The sequence below is a fragment of the Rissa tridactyla genome, chromosome 2, assembly GCF_028500815.1.
Source record: "Rissa tridactyla isolate bRisTri1 chromosome 2, bRisTri1.patW.cur.20221130, whole genome shotgun sequence".
NCBI lineage: Eukaryota > Metazoa > Chordata > Aves > Charadriiformes > Laridae > Rissa > Rissa tridactyla.
The window spans coordinates 146,709,246-146,732,146 of NC_071467.1; the positions used below are offsets into that span (position 1 = coordinate 146,709,246).

Here is a 22,901-nt window from a genome sequence, read left to right on the forward strand (position 1 = left end):
TTTCAAATTGGAACTGTGAGGTGGACACGTCGCATACAGCTCTAAATGCTAGTGTCTGATATTGGCAATCGTACTGTAATCCAGTTATTGACTAGAAAAAAGCCTTTATAAACTTTTGCCTGATGCGTTTAAATAAGATACAGTTGGTATTAGTATTCTCTGGAAAACCTTTGAATCTGGGTTGGAAAAGCAAGAATTTGCATATAAATAGAATATTATAGAGAGATCTCCATTTCTCTTTGCAGGACAATTTTTTGTTGAATTTTGTATTTTTTTGTTGCTTTCTACTCAAATAATTTTGTGGCTTAGCAAGGGTTTGTAATATAGTGAGGTCTGGACAGAGGGTGCATAAATTACGCATGAATCAACATTTTGACATTATTGCTACAATGGTTAATCAGAAAACCTCAGGTGATTTAAAACATGTTAACTTCCTGCTTTTCTATGCTGTAGTTATATAATCCACAAGAAAATATGATTATGAATATTTTGAGTTGTGTGCCAGGGACACAAGAACATTACAGCTATGATTCCTTTTCCTTTAAGTGGAAACTTAGTGTGTGATAAATATTCATCTAGGTACGCTGGGTATCAACATTACTAATAATTATTGGAAGTGCTACTGGGAATGTGAATATGAAACATTTTTGTGTGGTGCGCAAACATTAAGTGATGTTAACCATGCTCAATATGGGTAACTGCAAGTAAAAGGCCAAAAAGGAAGGAACCTGCTCTGGCAGGGGGGTTGGACTAGATGATCTCCAGAGGTCCCTTCCAATCCCTGTCATTCTGTGATTCTGTGAACCTCAGCAGTGTTCAATGTATGAGGAAGCACCTCCTTTCTACTAGTCAGGTGAGATTAGAGAGTCAGGCTTCCCTTCTATAATGCAAAATTTTGTGCTGGAACAAATTGGAAAACAAGAACTGGGAAGTATTCCTTTGAGTAGGCTTAAATCTACAACTAGGAAATTTTAATTAAACCTACTACTAGGGAATGTTTAGGGTTCTCCAGCTGAAAAAAAGTTTGAAGGCCAGTATTAAAAAATGGTTGTATGCATAGCAAAGACCAAAGCTATGTGAAGAGAAGCTACATGGAAGTTACAGCAGCTGAGACAAGAAAAACTTAAGGAGAAAGAAAACCCTTTACCATTTTTCAACTGGAGAAACTGTTTCAGTTATGCATTGTATACTGAGTTTAGATAGGCACTAATAGCATGGATTTGGATTTTCTCACGCATTCTATGAGGTATGACTCTCTGACGTGATCTACCTGAAAACTCTGAAAAATATCACATTAGTAACCATGTACCTGTGGAGTTTTACGTTAAATCAGAACTGCACAGCTCTGGTTTTTCTCTGTTTTTGTTAATAGGGCTGCTGACTAGTACACAAATTGAATTTGCCATGGCTGAGTATCTAAGCCTCTTAGAGCTGCTTCTTTTGTAAGGAAAGGCTAAACCAGAATCAATTCCATCTTAATTTTCTGTGGCTTCCTTTCAAAGTGATTTTGTCTCCCTGTCTCAGAATGTGGAGAGTTGCGATAAAGGATCATACTCTGCCTCGTTAGCATAAACATAATTGTGTTTTTACTGTTGCAAAAGTAATACAAAAGGTCTGCACCTGTGGTAAGCAGATGTGCATAAGACATGTAAGAGCCTAGTAGGTGTGAAATGTTATATGCCTCCCACTTCTGTTAGCATTGGCATTCCCTGGCCTCTTGTCACTGTTTAAATCTCACTTGTGAAGGCAACTTAAATCCATCTAGACTGTGTGTTTAAAAAAATTTAAGCACATCAAATGATACCTTTTTTTTTTCAAGTCTTCTTCTTACTATAATGGCTTCAAAATCTTGATACTGGTTAGGTTTTTGATGATGACTGATGTCACTGTTTATTGACCAAAACTCTCTCTCCCTTCTTTTATTACCCAGCATCTTCAAGACTCCACGCCTTCTTTGAGGCATGAGTTGTCTTTTTTTTTTTTTTTTTTTTTTTTGTTCTACATGTATCCAGTTGGCAATAAACTTAGGTCCTGATCCCCAAGTGGAAATGACATGAAGAGTAGGAAAACAAATTCATAATGCATTATAAAGCTATAATCAGATCGCTCATAAATCCAACATGCGTGTTAAATTATCGTGTGTTTATGTAGCTGGAGAGTGTGAGTGAAGCTGGAATTAGGCAATATTTCTTCAGTGTTGGCGTACGCTAAACAAAGTAACCAGTGGACTCAGACTCCTGACTTTACAAACACCATTTTAATTTACCAGTATGATTACATAAATAATTGCAAAATGAAAATAAATCAGACAAATTTAAAAAAAACAAAACAAAACACACACACAACCGCCCCCCCCCCCCGCCAAATAAAAAAAAAAACAAACCCAAACCTGAAACAGTTATAATTTTGACGAAGATAAAGTTCGAGAAGTGTGGTAATAAGCTCTTTGGGACCACTTGTAGTGGTGGTAAATAATTATTGAATAGAAAGAGGGTGCAAAGGGAAACGTCTGAATTCGTGTTGTTGATAAAAAGTACCTGTGAGGAAATTACTGTTTATGTTATTTCCCTGTCATAGTACCTATTGTTATTGATACTAACTCCACATTAGACACGAGTCTTAGTAGCTGTTTATTGTATAGTTGCAAGAAAAACATGCGTCAAGATGGTGTTATTTTAGACATTATTTGTCGTTCAACAGCAGTAGTTTCAGTACTGTGATCGTAACCTGCCATCATTCAGTATTTTATTATCGTTAACCTCTGACTCCCTTTGCACGTCACACAAATTCTCATCCCCTGCTTGGTGAAAATAGGATCATCCTAAGAATCATTCTCACACATAATATTAAAATTCTTTTAGCAGTCTCAGCCAAGCTTTACAAAGAAAATGTCAGGATGTGGTCTTTTGTTGTTTTTAAAATCATGATCCAAATTGACAGAGGTTTTTGTGTGTTCGTTTTTACAAATCATGTTATTTATGAGTTTGTAGAGAAATTTATCCTGTCATTATCATGGACATATTGAAAGTCAAGCATATCTGTTATTTCCTTCCTAAATTAAGGTCAGAAAGATGGAAAGGGCCCTAGTCCCATGAATCAGGTACAGCAGAGAGAGAAGTCTCTATAGTGTTGAGCTATTCATAGGCAGATATAATATAAACTGGAAATTCTGCTTCTTCTGAGAAGTATGATTGATTTTGCTGTGATATTGGGCATTCAGGATATCAGCACTCTACTTGGAGAATCCTTTAAAGGAGTGTTTATGTTTTGAAGAGTCTATCACTTCATGGGTCCAGTATTCATATCTTCCACCACCATCTGTTGGTTTCACATCTTTATTAATAAAATGGTCATAGTAGAAATAAAGGGTCATGAGATGGGCTATAGAAAGTTATTTAAGTTAAAGGAATGTGATGGCATTTTCAGTTCCTTGATGAATAAATTTGTGTATTTGATATTTAATTTTGCTGGCATTTGGGCTGTAGCAGATTTAGAAAGATGATACTATATCTCAAAAGCAATCTGTTGAATAGAGATTTCAATGTGTGTTTCTGGGCTTTCAAAAAAAAGTCTTGTTGATTATGGTGAATTTATGAAATTAGTCAAATTGCAGAGTTGGCCTAAGTATGTGCAATCATTAAAGGTAATTAACATGTGTTTTTCAGAAATGCAACTCTGAAATTGTGATATTCTGAAACATTCCCCAAAGCTCTGTTTGACCTCATGGAGAAGGGCAAAAAAACCAAAAACATTTGAATGAGTGGTAGATTATTTACCTATTTGCTTTTTTTGTTTCAAAATAGGGTTTCTTTCCCCTTTAGTTATATTGCTGGCCATAAAATTTTGAATGTTTCTTTATCCTTGTAAAGTGAAAGCGAGATCTTCATTCTAAATAAAGCTTTATGCAGACCAGACTTCCCTACTAAATCAGACCTGTCTTACTTGTCAAGCTCTGCTGTTTCATTTTGGTTTTATTTACTTAGAAATTTTCCCTATTTGTTTGAGGACAGGCTTGTCAAAGCAGAGAACCCGTGCCCCTGCCATAGTCAGGTGGCTTCACTTTCAGCACATCTTTCTGGTGTTGCCCAAACCGCACTTCCAATCTATGAGAACTGCTTGCATAATTCACAGTATTGAAGCAGACAAAACTTCTCTGCATATTCAGTTGTTGTCCAGTTTCACCATTGATTTGTGTTAATGATACAAGTGTTAAGCAGTTCTGTGTATTTTGTAGTACAGGACACACATCTTCCTGCCCAAAACCTCAGACTAGCAGAGCCACCTCAAAAGTCAGGTCCTGATGTACAAGAAGATACAGGTTTTGGTTGTGTGTCCTGCATCAGGTTAGCTTAATACCGTTTAAAAGCTTGTTTAGTACTTGTTAAAATGCAAGCTAAGGTAGTCAGAAAGGTATTATCCAGATACATGGTGGTTTAGGCAATAGACGCCAAAATATTTTAAAAGTCTTTTTCCTGCAAGCGTGTAAACCTGTACAGAAGGAAATTTGAGGTACCTGTCTTAGATGTGAGCAAAAGTGAGCCTGTCTATAATTTCTACCCATTCCCCTTCCTCAGTCTCCTCTCTAAATATTCAGCGTATGCCTTCCCAGTTTGTGTGAATGAGGCCCCTATTCCCTGAAAGCCTTTGGTGGTAATTCTGATCAATCACATCGACTACAAAGGGTTGAACCGGCCAAGCGCGACAAGAGTTTCTGAACTTGCCAACAGTCAGTCGTTAACTCCAAATCATCTCAGAGCACTGAAAGCTTTTTATAGATTTGTTTCCCTCGCCTACACGCCACTGCCCTTCTAGCTTTATGCAACACAGACTTGAAATCTTAAATTTTAACTTAACCCAAGGGGGAAAGGAGCTGCAGACATAACGATTTTCGTTGCTAATTTTATGAAAACTTCAAGGGCAAGGGCTGAAAGATCAGACCAAAACACCAGCTAAATTACATATTCATTAGAAAGTCCTGTAGTCTATTTTTACTGCTTCCAAAATACTACAGCACAGTATCAGCTCTGCAGACCTTCACAGCAAGGTATTTGCATGCCAGTGACAGGACTATATATAACACTCTTGTGGTTTGCACGTAAAAATTTCAGTTGAAAACCGTAGTTCCAATTTTTACCGATTTGCAGGCTTATTATAGTTCTGAGTCTCTGTTCATACAGGTTGAACAAGTTACTACTCATCTATGTTTGCCAATATTATGATTTTATTATTAATCAGATATTACAGCATTTGGCTGCTTTCCAATTGATTTGAATGACATGTTCTCATTCAGTGTTAATTAGGTGTGAGCTCTGAGATTTAAAAGGTAAGAGTATAATACTTTGGTACATTTCCTCTAAAATGCCTTTTATGTGATTTATTAGCTACACAGAGATTTCAGCCTGAAACATGAAATAGTTCTAACTTGTAAAGTATTGGGATTTTAGGTCTCTGAATGCTTTTTCTTCATGAGCTGCCTGTGTTTAGAACTTAAAAATTAATTTATCTTTCGATTATCTGAGAATTTATATAAATTATTTATTTCAATTTATTAAATTATATATAAATAAAAGGAATAGAAAAAAAAAACAACCCTGTTCAGCTCACTTTAAAAAAATCTTCTTTGTCACTTTCTCAGCATTAGAGATGTGTCAGGATAAACCAGACACCGCTGGATCAGAGCTGGTCTGTCCAGCTCCATCACCCCTCTCTCTCCGTCCCCAGTAGCTTAAGGAAAACGTTTAAGGAAGGAGGAAGCCTACAGCAAATTTCACTCTTTATTCCCTGAAAACACATCCAGATTTTATCTCATGTTTTAGCTTCAATATCCCCCCTCTGCCAGTCCAGGACAGTTAACTACTTTAGCTTTCACTGATAATGGTGAAAAAAACCCAAAGACTAGTTTTAAACAAAAATTTTATCAGTTCATGCTTTTAATTCTTTCTACTAGTAAATGTAGAAGGATCTAATGCATTCTGAATACAGTTAGGTGATTATAAAAGTTCCTCGTATCAGTATAGCTTGTACCTGTAAAATAATATTTATCAGAGTAATAGTCCAGTAACAATACAGTTTAGAACATTTTCTGTATTTCAAGAGAAAAATAATTAATTAAAATGGTTGGAGCAGGATAAAAGCCGTGCACTGACAACATCAAATATTTCTCTAATGAGGAATGGTCTATGCCAAATTTTGCAGATCCCATGATGAAATTATACTGTAAAAGAAAATTATGGAGGAAAATGTGTAGCATTTCCAAGCCGGTGGAAACACCTGAACGTGCTTACCGCCTTTTTCTCTCCAGCACTTTATTGTTGTTATTTTTAAAAGCAGTTTATGTTACAACACCTTAAGCTTAGAAACCATATAAATTTCTATGCAAGATGTGGGAGAACAAAGTATAATTGCTTTCCTTTCTAGATGAGGCTCAGCCTGAGGTGAATAGGATTTAAGACCCTCCCCTAGATTTCCCATTTTCTATTTGCTGATTTCGGTGATTGCATCAACGTGTTGATTGTTCACCATAAAAAGAGTAAGCTGCAGTGGGAACGCAAGATGAGGGTAAATTTGCTTTTTACCTTTCTGAATGTGGACTTTGAGCCACCCAGGGCAGCCAGGGAAGATGCCTGAGAAGATGGGAGCAAGGTCCTGGGGACACGTAGCTGTTGCACTGTAGCCTGGGATCCCCGTTTGTGAGTGCCTCATGCTCCCCGTGCCTCACAGAAGGTGCTGAGGTGCCTTAGTGCCTCAGACCCGGCTGTGACAGGAGGGCAAACGTTGCCTCCAGGGAGGCAGCTTCAGGCTTTGAGTTATCCCAAGCAGAAAGTGCCTATCTGTGATTGTATCCGAGAAGTTTGCCATGTCTGTCAGCTTTTTGATGCCCTTATCCCCATAACAGCACAGTGAGCGCCTCCAAGCCAAAACAGAGGGGGCAACTTTAGATAGATTTTGATAAGGACTGTGGAGGAATAAATTAGTTCGTCTGCTGAGCTGTCCCTCTGCATCTGGCAGCTGACTGCTTGATAAAACAAGGAGCGTGGTGGCAATTTGTTGAAGACAAGTGTTCTAAGGCTTTTTAAGAAATGCAAGGAAACAGGTTTCAAAAAGCCACCAATTAAAATAAAAGAAGTCTGATGACTTGGGTTCTGAGAAAAGTTATGGCCTGAGATTGCCTATTTTGCATCTCTATTAAATTCTGATTTCTCTAGGTGACAAAGCACCTTCAGCTGACATTAATTTCAGTGTGGTTGAGAGTCATCAAATAGCTTAGGAAATAAGTTTAGTAGATTTTGGGGAATTTGATAAAAAAGTGGAATCTCACAGAGCCTAAATCCTATTAGAGACTGTTTCTGTACTGTAACTCTTTCTGGGCTGTCGAGAACAATGGCTGGCAGATTCTCCTATATGCATGACTCATATGCTTGTTCCTGCTATGATGCAGTAAAATCTTCCTTCTTATTTAAACCTTTGATAGGTAATTTTCTGTTTTTCTTCCTCTTCTGTACCTAGAAAACATACACGATGCTTAGTAAGGACCTTGAAAGCGGTGCCTTCCTTTCCTCAGAAGCTTCTACCAAACAGAAGCAATGGAAATATTTCTACGAACAATTTATTTAACCAGTCTAGCCTTTCTCTCAGTATTTTCCTTTCACTTTGCCATTTCTCTCAAGAGTTCATTTGGAACCTCACAGTTCTGTTTTTTGAACAAGATCCTCTTCTGCCTGGCACATGGAAAGCACAGAGCACCCCTCTGCTTCTCCTTTTAGACCCAAAGACAGTACGAAAAGCACATCTGATTTTTAGTGCAAAGTATGCAAAATTACTCTACCCCCTCTTGATGGCATTAATTGAAATAAATTAACAGAAAATCCTTTGATTGGCTTTTCAATTGGTCGAACTGGAAACTACTGAAGAATTTATGGTTTTGCCCTGGCGATACTTTTATTAGCATGAAAATCTGCATAAAAAGTAGCAAAAGCTAAGGCCATACCAGTATTTCTCTGCCTTTTCTATGTTTGTTATGTTAGATCATTAAGTGATTGTTAGATTTATTTTGTTCTGAAAAGTGACACCTGTGGGTAGGCAAGTATTAAAGTTACAAAAGTTACAGGGAAAACTTTTCCCAGACATAACATAAGCAGGAAAATAAAACATTTGGGATGTTTAGAGGAGTCTACAAAACTTAGTCCAAATTCTTGGATTTTGTAAAAGTATAATATGTTATCCATTCTTTTAAACTCTTATGCTATTGTAGAAGCTTTATAAGAGATATAATTGGCTATCCTGCACAGTGATTCAAAACATTTATTAAAATATTACTATTCTTAGGTTTTCAGTTATGATTACTAAACCAAAGTTCCACTCACTTCTTTTCTTTTCTTTTTTTTTTTTTTTTGTCCAACAGGTGTGTTTTATGAAGTTGTTCAGAGCTTCCCTCACGTGGAGGAAAATGTGCTAATGGCTTCACATGTAAGCAGCCACAGGTGGAGAAGGCACTCAGAGTCTCTTAAATCAGTGGACACCAACAGAGCCAGCATGGGGCAGGATTCTGCTGAGCCAGGGGGTTTCACGGACTTGCTGCTTGAAGAGGGACATGACAACACCACACAGATTGAGGTAGAAATTGATTTTATCTATTCTTTGATTTGGGGCAAGTGGGAAAAAAAAAAAATGAAGACATTTACTTTGGTGTATTCAAACATTGATGGGGAAGAGAACCTTGTGGTCTTTGTATCTGTGACCCTGTCAGCATGTGGAAGCCAGCTCTTTCTCCTGTCCTGGGGCTGGAGCCTGTCTTGTCTGACTTTTGAGGATGTCTGTCTCTCTGCTGGAAAGCAATTATGGGAAGTCCCATGTTGTAGCAATTATTGCTGGAGAACTGGAAAATGAAGTTTATTTAAAAAAAAAAAGTAACTGTTTCTTAAAAGTTTGTGTAAACATCTCCATTTGTGAGATTTTTGCCTGGTGTTTATGGAGAATGGTATCCAGACGTGAAGAGGAAAAGGTGCTAGAGAAATAAAAATGGGAAAAAATTCCAGGTTGGTCATTAAAAGAATTTGCCTGTACTATTTGATTGTCGATCTTCCAAAGAAAAATAACATGAATCAAATCCATCTAAATGAAATCTTGGGATGTTTTCCCTCTGTATTATGGTTTCATTCAACCTCTAATTGCTTGTTCAAAAAACTTTAACTGCCAGATTGCTCTCATATGGACATAATGTAAATACAAAGGAGCACCAGTTCTGTCTTTAAAGCTGCCTTCAGTTTTGAGTAGTGTAGGGAGAGCAGAAGTTGACCATGATGTTATGTTGTGATTGATTGGTGCAAAATGTCTCTGCCTATGATGATTTCTGGGAATTCTGCAATTTTATTGTAGCGGTGCTACGTAAACACACTGCCTGAACTGACTTTTGTCTTTATACACAGGTAGCAAGGTTTAATATTATGGGATTTTTACTGATTTTTTTTTTTTTTAACCGTATTAGGTTTCGGGTGTTCTTATTAATAAAATCCACATCTTATTTTTCAATAAAATGCAGCTTGGAATAAAGTGCACTTAACACTTTCAGTCTTTATATTCTGCTTCCAAAGAAACAGTGCTATTTATTTTTATTTCTGAGTATACTCTCAGACAACCAAAACAGCTTTCAGATTTTGGGTTGTTATCAATAACAAAAGCAAAGCAGTATAAAACCCATCTGTAGAGACAATGGTGTCTCTACAGCATGAGTCAAAAAATAATAATGCTTTCTAAGAGGTGCGTTTTGTGTTTGTTTTTAACCTTTCCCAGTTTGCACAGTACTAATTATGTTTCCTCTTGCATAAACATGGAAGTCACTAGTTGGTAAATGATATTTTTGAATTGCATGTTGATTTTATGATTTAGTTTTTGCCCCCTGTAATTCCCATCTGGCCATACTTGTAGCAATTCACTGAGGCATGACACAGATTGATCCTTCTAATTATTTTAGCAGGTGAAGTGGAAGATGTCTCAAATACAGGAAAGTTCATGTAGCTGTTCTTTCCATGACTTACCAGTAGATCCCTATGCAGTGTCTCCATTGAGTTGAGTTCCAAGCTCTTATGAAGCTCCCTCTCTAACATTCACATATGGCAACATTCAGGAAAAAGAAAAAAGGACATGCGTAGAATGCTATTTTTCCAGGGCCATCCTTCCAGATATATTAATGGCATTATAGTGTCTTAACCTCAAAAGTACCTCACCTTTACTTAGTTTACTGAATTCAGGGTTTGTGTTCTGTCGCAGCCCTCTCTATTTCTAAAGTCTTCCCAGCACAATAAGATAACAGAGTTGTGGTTTTACGCATTATCGGATTCCGTTGTAAATCCCTACAGCACCACACAGGCATTTTACAAAAAACTCTTGATGGCCAGCTTTGTAGAGGAGGTAGAGTACAACAGATATTCACAGTGGAAGAATCCATATGTCGCAAAGTCTTCTGCAGCTTGGGAGCTTATCGGCAGTGCTAGAGAGCATATTGATTTTTTAAATCCTTCTGCTGTGTGTGTTGCAGTTCTTGCTGAAGAAAATCTGGAGAATGAGTACTACCTGCCACTAATGTTTAATGGCACTGCAGAATTAAAACATCTCTCCATCAGAGAAACTGTTTCTCTCTAAAGTATTTGCTTGGGCTTGCCATGCGAAGTTGGAAGACTTCTTTTACTGGAAGGCCGACAGTGATGAACATAGCTTTAATTCTCATTTGATACTGTTTTCTGTTCCTCATTATAATAATGAGTTTACTTTCTACCCAGCTTTAAAAAAACAAACACACATACACCCCCAAAAAACCCAAACAAAAACAGCAACCAAGGGCAAGAGGGAAGGCAATATGCAGAAATTTCTGCACACAGTTTAAAAATAACTCTAAATGTTTCCTGTGTTATCAAATCTATAGAGTCATGATATGGAAAATAAGAAAATGAACCTGTGCGGAGCACAGCTTAGTTCCCCTGGCTTTTCTTGATATTTTAAGGTAATGAGATGTTTCATTCATGTTTTCTGTTGGAGTTATTGGGAGTTGTTCTGTAACTTCACAGCAGCACCATCCTAGGTCTCCCATCAGCCCTAATCCATAGGCTCTTTCACAATCAACTTGAGTGTAACATGAAGTTCAGGCCTTCATGAACAGTTATAGGAAGTGCATCGTAAATCAGTTTATCCCATCTTTGCGGTAGCCAGGGTGGACCCGCTCCTATATGTAGGAAAGATGATAATGGCCAGATTCTCTTTAGAGATGCTGTCTCTCTGCTCCAACAGCTGAAGCAGTGCAGCCACTAGAGACGGCGGGACTCTTGCTGTCTCTCTTCACAGCTCTGTTTTGCCTCGTCCATTCATTTGGCACCGTGATTCTGGACAGAACTCATGTAAAATGATGGACATATTCAGGTGCTTTTTTTGAATAAAGATGTTCTCTTGAACTGGACTCTCTGGAAGTTGAACGGTGTTGGAGAGACTAGCAGAAGCAGTGGCTATAACCATTTCAAATGCAAGACCCTCAGAAATGAGCAGGGCCTTGGGAAAGAGAAGACAAGACCTCTGAGTCCCACTGTGGTGCTGGAGAACAGGAGTTTTGTGTTTCACAGGTGCAGTGTTGTGGCAGCACAAACCCAACCCACAAAACTGGAGATGCCAAGCAAAAGGCAAAGGACAGGAAGAACGGGTTTCTGCTGCAAGCCAGATTTTCTATGCATGTAGCATTTGTGTTTTTTCTGGAGAGCTGATAGCAAGCTGGAGATTATAGGGTAAAACCTGTGTGTAACAAATGCTAGTGATAAACACTTTGTAAAACAGTATGAGAACCTTTAAAATATTCCTCTTTTCTCCTAGTTTAGTAGGTTTATTATAATGTGGCAGTTAAGACCTAGAATGTTGCAAATACAAAAAGGTTCCCTAGGATGGAGGTTGGTCCCATTTGTTTATTTGCAATTGGTACTTTAGAGCTCAAATATAGAGGAGGGAGAACATGTAGTTCTAGGGCCGTATTCCGTAAGTGGTTTATTAATGTTTCATTCCCACTACATAACATAGCAAGAAAGAGTGAGCAAGCACTGAAGAGGGGCAGGTCTAAAAAGGGGGAGATCCCATCTTGTACAGGTCAGCACAAATATTACAGTCCTAGAGAAATCCCCAAAGCAGCCAGCCTTGGAACAGGTGGAGAAATACGTTGTCAGCAGTCCAAATTAACTGCAAGGTCAACCCCAAAAAAGATGGTGGTGATGCAATGCAACGGAATTTGCTTCTTGGCTTCATGGTAAATCAAAGTATCGAAGAGTCTCCCTTTGAAGACGGGAGCATCCATGGCTAAGGCACACCTTAAAGACGTTTCAAGTGACACTTTTTTGGTGTGTTTTTGTTCTTTTTTAAGACATATTATTAATATAGTCTAACTTCTTATGTTATTTTTATGGTTTTCTCTGTAGTTTGGCTTTACATTTGGTAATTAAAGATTTAACCTTTTGCCTTCCTAGGGGAGATTTCCTGTTATAAAAGATGGTTAGTTCATAGTGCTTAAGGAGAACTCAAATGAATTTGAAGTTTTTCTTCCCAAGGGTCACAAAGCCAAACACTAAAGTCTTCTACCTGCAATACTGAAAATTAAATACAGAGAAATTGAAATGGAACAGTCTCTAATGTATAGCTTGCATTGGCATTAGCAGAGGATGACAAACTTTGCAAAATAACTTTGGGATGTATGTGCGAATTACTCTTGAATTTGTTGCCACTGTGTAGAGATACTACATCAAAAGTCTTTCACAAACTTCCAATAACAAAAAGAAACCCAGCAATAAAATAATAGATTAAATCGTAGTCAGGCTTGAGCTGAGTGCAGCCATGCTAACAGCAAGGTTTTATTGCTTTGCACCATGAAAAGAGTGAGAAAAACGTAATTTTTCATATAAAGTCTTAGAACGGAATGAATGATTGCAACTGTATGACAGGAAAAGATTCAGTTCCAAGTAAGAAACAGCAAGCTGAGCATGCTAAGTCAAATCAAACTTGACCGTATCTCACTTTCTCCACTGCCCCCAACATAGGACTTGTGAGCATAGAAAATCATGGCGCTCTCAGTGCACAACAAACCTATTTTTTAGGTAGTGAAGTGATTTGTTTATTCCTGTGGATCTCACTGCCATCTCCTGCTGTGTATTGCTTTTAACCAAAATAGAGTTGTTGCTAACTGAAGGCATCCTTCTTTCTTTTTCTCTCCTTTAGTTTCTCTAGGTGTTGTTTGAAATGTAAATTTTAGCAATTCCTGTAGTTTAGACCTGAAAAGCATCTTACCCCTATCAGAACGCCACCGGTGGATTTCCTACTGGCAACAATCTTTTGCTGAATTTTGCATTTTCTCTCAGAGTTTCTGCCCAGAAGGCTTCTGCCTTATCAGTCCCAGTCACTTCTGGAAGTGAAGATGTCTGATTCTGACTGGCAAAAACAACAGAAGGGATTGAGTTTTACAGCCCTTGGGATTTGAGAGCAATTACTCTCAGCTACCGACAGCAGTGTCAGCGTGCCCACTGCTGTGTTCTTACTGCAAGTCTAAGCAAGGAAAAAAATAATGGTTAAGATTAAATTTCACTCAGATGGACAAATGATAAGGCAGTGCTATGATTTCTGCTCTAATACACTGCATTAAAAGTGGAAAAACTTGTCCCTGCATAATTGAAGCCTCAAAACTAAACAATGCCATAGTTGCATAGCGAGCTGTCACTTTGGCCAAGCCTTCCTCTGGTTTGTTCCTTTTTATCTTTTTTTTTTTTTTTTTTTTTTTTTGTCCCAATGCTTTAATGCCAGTTGCATCTGAAGAACTTAGAAATAGAGAGTGGTGTTACTAACACTGTATTCTGAAACCATGGTCCCTCCAAGTTACTGAGAAGAATGTTCTGCATTTTTATTATCCTATAAATTTAAAGAGTATTTCTATTCTCTTTCCTCATCCCAAGCTATGAGAGAGACATGCTTTACTTTTAAAGTCTGTTTTCTGACTTGTCATCTCTTAGAGCCTTTAATTATCTGTGAAGAGTTGCCAGCTTGTTTAGCTTTTGAATTTGTAGCTTAAATATTTTGCTTAAGTAGTGTTTGCATCTTCCTTTGACTTTTGGTGATCGTCAGCAATGCAAGAGTGATTTCCATACACAAGATTTTGATATACTCCTCAGCATAATAAAATCGTGGATGCTATTGATCTCTGCATCATGACAGAATTCTCTTTTTAAAGCATAGTCACATTTTAATGTGGATTATAAAGTATCAAAGTAATGCATATTCAGTACAAAGTTTTAACCACACTTTAGGTTTCTAATTTTTATTTGAATTAAAACATTTGACATATAACTGAAGAGGAATGAAGCTTTGCACAACATGGATTTGTCACTGGAGCTGCCTGATTCTTCAGAGAGAAAAAGAGCAGTGCTTCTGTTCTGAAATCTGTATTTGCAAAAAGCCATGTGCAAATAACCCTAAAAAAAACCAGAGAGATTTTTGTCTTTGATACCTACTTCCTAACATTGATTCATTCTGGGGACAGATCATAGACCATATTATTGAGCTCAAATAATATTGAGCCCTTGCCTAAAATAAGGGAAACAGTAATTTTTGTTTTAAGATCACTTTAAGTTCTAAGTGAAGAAATCCACTTTAACTGCTTTAATTACATTGCTGCAGCTTACCCAGTCTACTTGCAAAATCTTTATCACAACAAAAGTTGCATTCATTTATTTTTAATTTTAGGGAAATATAGTTGTTTCTTGATCATAGTTAAAAATTACTACATCAGGTGATTTTTTTTTTTTTTTTTTTTTGTGTATGTAAAGGATTCATTCAAGAGAGGGAGGGAAAATATGAGCTCCTTCTGTAGGCGTGCAAATATTTTTCCCAATCTTTAATTAGCCTTTGGTAATTTAGTATAGATGAAGTTTACTGACATTTCCATGGCTAAAACTAATGTGACTAAAAAATGTGGTTTTTCAGTTGAGGATGGCATTACATCAGGTTCCCTGCCATTTCAGACCCTTATGTTGCCTTAGACCATTTCATGTTCAGTTGTATTTAAAATAAAGTTGTCTTGCTGATTTTAAGCCAGTGTAACTTAAGCCCAGAAGTCTCTGTTTGGATGTGTGCTGTGCTGTTCATGCTCTGTTGTCTCTGTAATGCTCTAGAGGATTAAACAAGCGTCCCATACGATTCCTCTTTACTTCACATCATTAAACTGTGAAAGCTCTGTAGCTCATTGGCGCTGAACATTGCAGATGCCAAAATTTACAAAATTAAACAAATTCATGGCATAGAAATTTGTCGAGTATTATTAAACACAAAGGGAGTTCCTGAAAAGCAGATCACTGGAATCTAGGAAAAATGGGGAATTATCAGTTTGCCCCAGGTCCTTTACTCTTCCTAGGCCTCATTCCCTGTCAGTTCTGGGGACTGGGCTCAAAGGATGTTTGGCCTGAGAAAGTACAGCTGTTCTTGGGCTCTTATTGGTATCCACTCGCTAAATTAAGTTAAATGTTGTATTATTGTTTTCATGCCTAGAAGCTTGAAAGTTACAACAGAGATTTGGGATGTACTGGATGAACAGTCTTGGGATATGCTGGAGTTGCGCTGAAACCGTCGTGGATATCTCTTTTGCTTTTCTGTGCAGCAGAATCTTTAGATGTGATATTTTTGTTGTAAGAGAGCTAAAATTTGTTGTTAAATGATATAGTAATTGAAGGCTAAGATGTATAGGATTTTTTGCAGTGTTTCTAAACATCTTTTATTACAGTTTTCTGAAAAGGTTGTTATTATAAAATGTTTTTATTCACACTTTTCAAGAGTTTATTTTTGAAAATTACCTTGTTACTTTGGAGATGATGGGAGATGGAGAATATTATTTATTTTCAGAAAAATCAAGTCTCCTTTTTTCAAACTGAGTCAAGGAGGGGGAAAAAAGTGTTCCTTACTACTTCATGGGATCTTAGGGCAAGTATTTGGACTTTCTCAGAAAACAAGCTGCTTCGGATGATGTTCTAAGTCAGCTTAAAATTTCTGTAAATTATTGCTAAATCCAGTATTTACCTGATTATTTTTAATAGCTATAAAGAAGAGCCAGAAAGTTAATTGATCTGGAAGCAGCACAAGTCACACATGAAACATCTTAGTCCTCTACTCTCACTAAATCACACCAAACAGTATGTCACCTGCAAATAGAATTAGAATCTGGGACAATCATTAATTTACTCACTTTTTTTCCCACTTGTCCATCTGAATTTTCCACCAATGATGTCACGCTTTCTAGCTGGCCAGCAGACTGATATATCACTGTCTTGTTTTCTTTCAAGCTTTCAGTTGCAAAATGGTAAGCTAGACAAAAGCTTCATATACCTTTTCGTATTGGATTTATTAATTGCTTGCTTAAATCAAGGTAATCTTGACACTTTCACTGGGTCTTACTACAGTCTTCAGCTGGACTGAATTCATTACCAGCTCTGCAAGAAGTGTTGTAGCAATGAGCCTGTCAACCTTTCCGTTATTCTCAATCTAAACTCAAGTGGTGATGGTTCTCCTAATAACTTGGATATAGCTGAAAAAGAAAACGGTGAAGACTGGAAGCGAGATTCATTTTCTGTGTCTTTTAAACTCGAGGCAGGGGGTGTGTGGGGGATTAAAAACAAGCTTTCCCCACTCCTAAGTAAGGGAATTCACAGTTCTCCATGGTGAGCCCGAGTTCATTTCCACATGCTTAGCTATGTTGGCACACAAGGCATTTAATTTAACATGCTGATGATAATGAATTTTTATAGCAAGGAAGGAGACAGGGGATTCAGAATTTAATGGAATCAGCCTTTGAATTTTCTTGATGATAATATTTTACATTTCCATATCCCTCTTCATCTCCAAGTTCCTGAAGCACATTACAGTTATTCCGGAATCGCTGAACTCATGGCTGAAAAGAGCTACGAGTGGTATCAACAAACAGGCCTTGCACTTTCTTTCTGAATTAATTATTTCAGTCATACGTGCCTCAGCCCTTGCTTGTAGAAGTTGGCTGAAAATAGAGTCAGCTGGTGAAAGCTGAATATTACTGTGGCTGCGAAGGTCTCTCCTTTCCAGCCAGTTTCTTTCTGACCCTCTTCACCATGTTCACCCTGGAGTGCCCTGATGAGGGAGGCTTGTACTGATCCAGTCATGCAAAAAGCAGAGGATGATGCTCATTTCCACCCATGCAAAACAGACAGCGCTAGCTAATTCCACAGCACACAGCAAATTGTGCATAGCTGACTTGGAGCAGGGGGTGAGGGTGAATCCATTACTGAGTTGCTAGTGCAGGGGAATTTGGGTAGGTAAGTAAAAAGTTGTTACGCTAAGCCACATAATTCTAGTTTGGATAACACCAATCCTTAGGGATAGAGTTTCAAAGCTGTGGGAATCCTGCTGACATTGATGGATTACTCTGTGCCACTCTGAAAATCTTTCTTTTTTTCTTATAATATGGGAGAGTCAATTACTGTTATCCCAAAACAGTAACAACTTGGCATGTAAGCAGATGGGTACATTGTGTCAGATTTGGTCAGACGCTTCCTTTGACTGCGTGTAAATTAAGTAATTATAACTTGAGAGCTTTCAGCATCTATCAGGAAGTCAATGGCCTGTCTTCATTGTGATTGTGAGAGTTATACAGACTTTTCACAGACAATAAATGGGGCCAAAGCTCAAAATTCATATCAAGACAGGGATCGGAGTTAAGAACGTTCCCTTTGTAAAATGTGCCTTTGTCCTTCCAAAAATGCCAACTAAATGTTATCAACTGCTGAAGAAAATGCTTATGAAACACTCTTAATAGCTGTAGTATTTCATACACAGAGCACAAATTAGTAAGTAGTGAAAATAACAGATTTTTCTTCTGTAACACTGGTATGCATTCATGTGCAGCATGTCTAGCTTTTCACAGGCCATCAGTAAGAAAGCAGTATATTTATTTATAGAACATAAAATTGGCAATGGAGATTTTGGAAAGTCTGCAACAAATTGCAGTGTGAATAACAGGGAGAAAACCAAAAAGAACAGCAAACTCACATATTCACCAGACTTCTTAGCAGCAAAACATTTAACAGACGTGACAGGGTTACTGGAGGTTTGCTCCATGCATTTGTATCAAGCTGCGTGACTTTTCAAGAGTTCCTATGAAAGTTTTTAAATAAATGAAAGCATCACTCTCTTATAGTATTCTTTCTGTAGCCTTAGCAACAAAAGTAGGAAGGGGGAGAAACTGCAGATGGAAAGCCTATCTGTCTGATCTCTCATAGGTGGAGTAGTAAAATGCCATGAGGGATAAAATGCCATGATCTCTCAGGTATTCCCCTTTTGCTCCAGTACTAACAGCAAAACAAGCAGCTTTCTTAGGTTATTGCTGCCTCAGGCAAAGTGTGGATGCCTCTTTCCTGGTCTATGAGAGGAAAAGTGCCTTCCAGTGCTAGAACAGGAATAATCTGTCTCCAAAGTGCTACCACTGAGTTTAGCCTTACCCAGGAGTGGGCCAACAATGTGGCTTCCACACATCAACGGTATCGGGGTGCTCATTTTGGGGGGTAAAGCTGGCTGGCTGGCACAGTGGTTTATAGAAAGTTTGATGAGGACGTTGGTGACCTCTTCCTTCCGTAGTTATAAACAAGTGCCCCAAATGTTCCTATCTGTGTAGAAAATAAAACCCCAGTTCTTACAGTTGTATAATCGATGACTATGTAGACGAATGAAATGGCAATTTATTTCTGAGAATTTTCATTCTGTTGAAAAAGTAATTCTTGTGCCATACAGCTGGACTGAAATTATATTAATGTGAGAAAAAGGTTTAAGTTTTTTGGGGGGGTTGGTGGTTTGTTTTGTGGGGTTTTTTTCTGTAAAATGCAAATAGAACACTTGATGCTATCATTTGGTCATTAATAGTGTATAAATGTTGATTTCCTTATGTTAGTATTATTTTAATGGTAGATGTCAAGCATATTACTCTCACCTTGGAAATCGAAGTAATTTCTGAAATACTGTGTAGAAGTTTTGTTTCTTACACAAACATTCATTTAAGGGTGGTACACATCTGTATACTGCTCAACTAATGCATATGAACTCAAATAATGCATATGAACTCATATAAAATACTAGGCTGCTGTGATATTTATGAAAGGCTGGAGTCTGTAGAGGTGGCTTTCTTTTTCAGTTGTAGTTAATATTGAAGTTGAGGGTGAAATTCAGCTCCCCAGTTTGGATACCAAAGTAGACGAAGTACATGCAAGTTCTTGCATGTAAGGTAAACTATCCTATGATAGATGCTGGAAATTTAAAGTGAAATTCGGTTGCCTAGCTATAGGTGTCTGGTATCACTTTAGGCACCGCGGTTATACTGAAGGTCTGTTGTTCCTCCTGAAGGCGGTCTGCTTTAGGTCCTGGATCATACCTGCAAGTCTCAAATGGCCCTGGGTTCCTCCTGCGCTTAGCCAGCTGCACCTCATCCATGGTCAGTACAGGCAGCACAATCAATATGGGTATTCAGTTTGCTCTAAAGCGGACCTGAAAGCTGGCTGGGCTGAGCTGCCAAACCTTCATTGACAGCATTTACTAGGTCTGTGGTTCTGACATTGAGAGCTTGGACACCTAGCTCTTGTGCAGACAGCTGCACTGAAGTGTCTAACCTGCACACCGAATGCCAGCCTGCTCAGCTATCTGTTTATCTAAATCTGAAGTGAAAAGGCCAAGATTTATTTATTTATTTATTTATTTACAGATATACCAACTACAAATTATAATAAGCAAAATAAAAATGACCCATTTTTGGTCAGGGTCAAAATGTTGAGATTCTTCCTCACTCCCCCAACCCCACAAAAAAAAAAGCTATTTTGAACGTAAGTAAAATATTATGTCTTCATCTTTCTCTGTTTTTCAGTGGTTAGGAGGGGATATACGTTTGCCATTGCTTTTTTTTTTTTTAGCTTGAAATTGTGAAAAGACAACCTTCAAGTAAAAAGCAATTCTGTAGCACCTTGGGTTTTACCCTCTAGTGTCCTGTATTGAGCTGAAAGCCAAAAACAGAAATACAAGTTTATAAAACTATTCCACTTTGAATCACTCTACTCTTAAAGAGCAACAGAGAGTTGGAAATGAGACACAAGAAAGAATAACATCTATCAAAAAGAAAACCATGTGTTAGTATAAACTTTAAATATTTAAGAATATTGGCTCAACTGGAGGCTGGGTTAACTTGAAGGCAGTAGTGCTTTCCAAAGACGGCAGAGGAAGGATATTATTTACCATCTTGATCTTGTCTGAGTAATTGCAAAGTGCTGAGTATCCTCCCTGAAAAGAGCAAGATCCTGCAGAAAAGCTGTTTGGAGCCTGATGTTATGCAAAGGGAGTGACTTGGAAGTGCCTGTCTAGCCAACGTGTACCTCATCAAGCATCTCCATTAAATATGATGTCTTACAGTTGTGGCACTTGCATTAGAGACCTCTCAAGGGACCTATTTATTTTTTGGAGTGTGACCGCAAGATCAGGCAAAGAAGTATTCTGTGACAAGTCCTTAAGAAATGTGGCTGGTGAGAACAGTTTGTTAGAATTGCACACAGTGCTTTTTTCAATATTGTATAGAATAGCCTGACTGAACTGCTGTTACATATGTATATAGAAAAACACATATGAACGTAGCAAAATGCATACTTTTTCCAAAGAGCAAGAGAAATCCAGGCTACAGCTTAACCACTTTAATCGTCACTATCTTATCCCTTTAAGACTTGAATGGTAACTTTGAAATTTTGCATATCGATTGCGGATTTCAGCCAGTCATGTGTCTTGGGAACTAAAGATTCAAGTGTATTGTATGTGAGAGCTAAACTAGAAAGTGCTCTGATTAGCCCTTCCAGATTAGACTACCAGTTTTAGTTGCAATCCATTTTAAGCCGAGTGTTCACCAGGGAAGCCAAGCTGATGCAGTTCGTCCTTTGATGCCCAGGCTCTGTGATGAGCATGCTGCTGCCTGGCCGTATGCTGAACAGTACGGCTTGGGCAAAGACTGGTGCTGACTAAGGTGAACATAGAACACCTTTTGAAAGCTTCAAATTAGGCTTTATCCCTACAGGTACAAAGCCACTGCATTAATAAACTCGTGTTTCTTCCTGTATCAATTTAATATCGGTTCTATGTGTTCTTACAACTGATCGCCCTACCATTTCAGCTGTGAGCCCCGATGGATCCCTAAGACACAATATTAACTGTTCAGGAGTCGTGTTGCACACAAGTGAGTGTGGAGGCAGCTTCATGCCCTGCTCAACTAGAAACTACACCTGCTAATATTAATTTAATCCTCCAAATCTGTAACGCTTTTCATCTTGGTTCAGATTTGCCATCTTCCCTCCTCGTGTGAGGCCTCTGGACTTTTGGTCTTGGTTGCTCTGTTTTCTTCTCGTCTCTTCCACTAGAGAATATGAAATCTTTAATGTGACAAAAACGTAATTATTTATGGCATTATCTGAAGTCACGAGCCCCCAAGAATAGGGCTGGTAACAGACCATGGGGTCATAACCACTAATGCCCTGTAGTCTAGGCCTGGCAGGTAGGTTTTTTATGTTTACAAACAGTCATTTTTAGAGTTTCAGTTTTATGAACACTTTAGTCATTTCTACATATCTAAAAATTAGAAAATAAACTCTATAACATGTTTCATAATTACACCAAAATCAAATTGCTGCTGTTTTCATGGTCATTTTATTGCAATGATGCCTGTTATTTTCTTTTAGTGGAGAGGATGCTACTGAGCAGTTAATAAAGGCTTCTTTCGAGAATGTCATTTCTCAAATTCCTCCAGCAAATCAGGAACAAAACTGCATAATAAATATTTCCCTACTGTGATTGGTTTTTGAGTGACTTGATGATTTGGCTATTTTCCTCTCTTAAGTAAGGCATTGCAGAGGCTTTTGCTCTTTTGAAGCTTGTCTCTTCTGACAAGACAATCCAAGGGGGTTTATAAGACCGCTGTAATGACCCCTAAATAGGCTGACAGTTTTATAGCAGTCCCCAAGAGGGAAGCTTCCTTTCAGAAGCGGCTGAATATCATGAAAAAGGCAGTGGCTCCACGTTGACTTTTCACAATGCCAGAAAGACTAAACGGCTTTTTTGGATTAATAACAGGTTTATGGCATCCTTCTCTGCCAGACTGTCTGTCAGCATGTGTGACTCTCCATTATAGGTGCTGTCAGGCGCTCAGAAAAGTGTGGTTTGAAAACCTGGGAGTTTAAGACGTTGCAGAGCTGTGTAAAGACTTGTGTGTACATAGGAGCAAGAGCTGTGAGCTCAATGCTTTTGTTTTATCCCAGCTGATGACATCATTTAGTGTTTGCAATAGCAACCTCCAGATGTAAATCTGTGAGATTCTGTGCAAAGTGACTTCCCTACTGGCCCTAGTGAAAACCTGAGATTGAGGACTCCTGCATGCACACAACAGGCTTTCAGGACCCTGCAGAGCACTCATGTAGCCTCTTCTTAGAGAATATAGGATGACCTGAAGTTCTTCATCCCACTGCACACAGACAAAGGATTTCCTCTTTTGATAGATTGGGTTCTCTTCATTCGTTAGACATGATATTAGCTGTTAAAAATTGATTTTGCTAAGGCTTTTGTAATCAACAGTGATGTCTGCAGACTGTCTTTGGGTTTCTGCTGACTGTTGATGTGGAACCTCTATGTTATGTCCACATATATATTTTTCCTAAGTTCTTCCCACATCACATATTTTAAAAACAAAACACACACAAAAAAAACCCCAAACTCAAAAGAACAGATTGTAGCTTTGTCATTGTGAAAGCAGCAAGGTAGTTTTGTAAATTGCATGTTTCCTCAGTAGAGATTCATATAGAACAAAT

At 38.1% G+C, this 22,901-nt stretch overlaps 1 protein-coding gene across 1 annotated transcript in view; it reads left to right on the forward strand.

Moving 5' to 3' along the window:
- The window catches only part of PLXDC2 (plexin domain containing 2), a 282,172-nt gene that overhangs the window by 119,869 nt on the left and 139,402 nt on the right, over positions 1-22,901 (forward strand). Inside the window, exon 2 of the mRNA XM_054189766.1 lies at positions 8,402-8,613. Within this exon, the coding sequence (XP_054045741.1) occupies positions 8,402-8,613 (212 nt within the window). The remainder of the gene's footprint in view (positions 1-8,401; positions 8,614-22,901) is intronic.